Below are 3,656 nucleotides of genomic sequence, written 5' to 3' on the forward strand. Positions count from 1 at the left end.
ACACTTGTTTTGGCCCGATAGAATAGGCTAACACTAACGATGTCACCTTAGCAGAGACTGAGCCCACCATTTCGGAACTTCATGGTGACCGTAAAGATGGTTCCAGTAAGAACGTATATCGATTGCTCTGAGTTATGCTCCATCATACGTCACACTAGGCAGTTGATATGCGCAAAAAGACAACCACTGTCGCTGCTGATCAAACTTAATGTTGAAAGAAGAATTGAACTAGCTGGTAAAATAGAATCTCCCCCTTCCTTTTATTCGATACCTTAGAGTACTAACCCAGAGCTGTGACCTACTTCCCCATGACTGTGACCTACTTACCCATGACGGTGATTTTCTTGTCCTGATTCTTCACGCTGATCAAGAAGCAGGCGCCGAAACATGCGGCCAAGGCCACCAGCAGGAATGGGGAGGTCAAACTGAACAAGACAATACAAGGGGAGAAAACCTTACTTTGATTTTATTCCTCAGAGACCAACCCAGACTTTATTTTGTGGGTGGTTGGTGATAGCTCAAATGTGGTTTGCTCCTTCTTTCCTATTAAACATCTATCGTCCTTATCTCTCATCCTTCTCCTTTTTCGTGTTTCTTACTCTCTTGTAATACCTCTAATCTTCAGCACTTATATGATCTTATACATTTGCAAGTGCCATAAAACTCTTACTTAACTTTACTAAAGACCTAACTTCACTTAAAGGCTGGCAATGAAAACCAGACAATCTCAGGTATACATACATGATAAGCTATATAGGCACAGTCGTCTTGTTACCAAAGCTGTATCTATTTCAAAATATCTTTTTGCAAATTTTCAGCTTTATCATTATTACTAAGCAAGAAATTTAACTTTGTAAAGGCAAAGATACACACTGGCAAAAAGTCCAAGGTTAAATCACACACAAAAAAATGATCTCCATTATTATATGATGTGACAGCAAGGTGGGAAGAAGGAAAATAAGGACGATGTGTGATAAAAATTTGCTACTGAATGGAAATTTGGGGGGTGGGGGGATTTATAATAAACAAACAATACAGAAATGCGATTTATAACTATCTTCACTTATGTTATTAATGCAAACCTCTTACTTAATAATAATAAATAATAGATAGCATTTGTATAGCACAAATCCCCGCTCAACAGAAAGCTCTATGCGCTTTACAATCTATACTATTACCCCAGCAGACCTGAGAGCATTCTGAAACAAACTCAACTTCTTGGGAAGCATGCAGTGCAAGCTGCCATTTATGGACACTAAAACACCATCATACTGACAAGATTTTTTTGCTGTCTAAAGCCGGGTACCCATTCCCACCTGGGTGAGGTGAGGAACATTCATTATAAGTACCTTTCCCAAGGACACAACGTCGGGCCCGCGGCTCGAACCTCTGACCCCGAAACCTCATGATTACGAGTCCCATCATCCAGTGCCAGACCTGCGACAGACATCGGCCATCGTGGTTCTCCATTCATTCCTTTGCTCGGATGCTCTCAAAAAAGCGACGTTTCCCTGATCTTTCCCTGTAACCCATTTATTTAGGTTCCCTAAGAAGGTTGCCTTGCGCCTACCCCTGCCTCGTTTGCCTTCAATTTTGCCATTGAGAGCGAGATGTTCAAGACCCTCATGTCTATTCAGGTGTCCCAAAAACTGCATACATTTTTCACTTCCTGATTGTTTTTAACAGTCAGCGTCCCACCTGGGCTTCATCAAGCACTACCTCATTTGATTTCTTTTCCTTCCATGATCCTTGAATCTTACTTCTGAATACTTTTGCATAATCTCGCGTAAAATATTGGTTGTACATATATACCACACCCGGCACCTGTGGTGTAGCAGTTAAGCACTTCACTGTCGCACGCAGGGGACCCATTTTCGATTCCAAAGTGGAGAGAACATTTTTATTGACTACCTCTATCTTTCTGCTGGATGCTGTACTTCTCTCAGACAAGGTTGACGTTGTAAAGCAGGGTCAGAAGCCCGCCTCCTAAATGATCTAAATTGTATTGCTGGGGGTGTAAAAACATCCTACTTTAAAAAAACAAACAAAAAAACAATACATGACACATACTTACATGCAGAAAACGACAAGACCCATGAACACAAACAGGTAATTTCCCTGAAAAGTGTCGATGTTCTTCACAATTCTTTTGGGCACCGGAACGATGGATTTTGGCACGCCAAATCTCTTGGTGTGGACAAACTCTGCCCATGGCCTGACGCTCTCCCTCGTCTTGGAGAACCACTCGCGGGCAGACGCGTTAGACAGGGACAAGCTCATCATTCTCAAGGAAGAAAAAAAAAGAAACCAACGATAAAAGAAGAAACTGATAAAAATAAACAAGTCAGAGACCACAGATCTTTAGCATTAAAGCTGAGCAACACCTTATGACACATTATTTTCTATTGAGAAGGGCCCTTGTCACGCCTTGTGTGAATGGGTCATTGAGGGAATTTTGAAAAGGAGTAATCATTATATATAGCATTGTCACTAAAGCGGCCTAAATTGGTAAAGACAAAGTATTGTTCTGTAGAATTTCAGCGATTACTGTGATCTATTCTACATTCTTCATTTAATCTCCTCTTATCACTTATTAATTGAATTTGCCAGAGATCACTACATGGAAATACCACACGCTGTGCGACAGAAGTGTGAAAATGTGGCGGACTCACTGTCACCAGAGGGTAACCAAGAGGAACATGCAAATTTATAGTAGCATGATTCTTTTCATAAAAGCACACCAATACAAGTGAGAGAAATTGGGGCATTCACTGTAGAAAACATTCTTCCGATATCTTCAGTAAAAGTTGAGTTTTATTGAAGAAAGAAAATTGGTCAGTAGCGAGTCTGAATCCCGTTTTATTTATGGACCAATATTCAAAAAGTAAAAAGCATCTTGCCGGAGAAATAATCTAGGCCGATTACTATATTTACTATTAAACACATGCTAGGCTGTGCACTAGATTCTAAACTTACACTAACTCAAGTTACTAGGCCTATAGACGTTTGTTAAAATTCCGATTTGCATTTTTCATAGGCCGGCACTATTTCTCCGAACGTTCGGGAAAATAAAGCTGGGCACTATTTCTCCGAACACTCTGAAATCACATCATATTATACAAATTTCGGATATTATATAGGCCTACCAAAGATTGTTCGTATACAATATGGTTCAATCGGTCCAAAAAATGTCCGCAATAAATATTTATATAAAGAAATGCTACAGTCCCAAACAGTTTTTCGCTAGAGATATGACGTGTTGCCTATGAAGGGTATGCTGCTCTTAAACTTTTAATGTGTTGTGTTCACTCGTGTGCTGTCTAGATCTAGATCTATCGAGGGTTATTGATAACGACACATAGAATAGAACTAGTATCTGCGTTTTTCGCGGCCGCAGTCAAATATAAAAAAAAAAGAAAAAAAGAAAGAAACCGAACCTCTTTACTTTATAAAAAAAAAAGAAAAAAAGAAAGAAACCGAACCTCTTTACTTTTGAAAGAAAGTTCACCTAGCTTCACTTCGTCTCTTTCTCACTTGTTGTCACCACCTTGATTTGTTGAATACGTTACATGCAGCTACTTTTATTTTTCCCTCTTTGTGGTGTTTTATTTTGTTAGTGTGTATTTTTTTCTTTCTTGTAATTGTTCTGATGTGTT

The 3,656-nt window shown here is 39.4% G+C and overlaps 1 protein-coding gene across 1 annotated transcript; it reads right to left on the reverse strand.

Moving 5' to 3' along the window:
- Positions 1 to 327: 327 nt before the first annotated feature.
- LOC101858915 (prenylated Rab acceptor protein 1-like) lies at positions 328 to 2,952 on the reverse strand (the record flags this gene model as incomplete). The annotated part of the gene is given in 2 exon segments (XM_013091318.2): positions 328 to 425; positions 2,075 to 2,952. Coding segments are annotated over 2 exon segments (307 nt in total), but the record flags the coding sequence as incomplete, so codon positions are not given.
- Between the last annotated feature and the right edge of the window lie 704 nt (positions 2,953 to 3,656).

This window comes from Aplysia californica, unplaced genomic scaffold, assembly GCF_000002075.1.
Source record: "Aplysia californica isolate F4 #8 unplaced genomic scaffold, AplCal3.0 scaffold00033, whole genome shotgun sequence".
NCBI lineage: Eukaryota > Metazoa > Mollusca > Gastropoda > Aplysiida > Aplysiidae > Aplysia > Aplysia californica.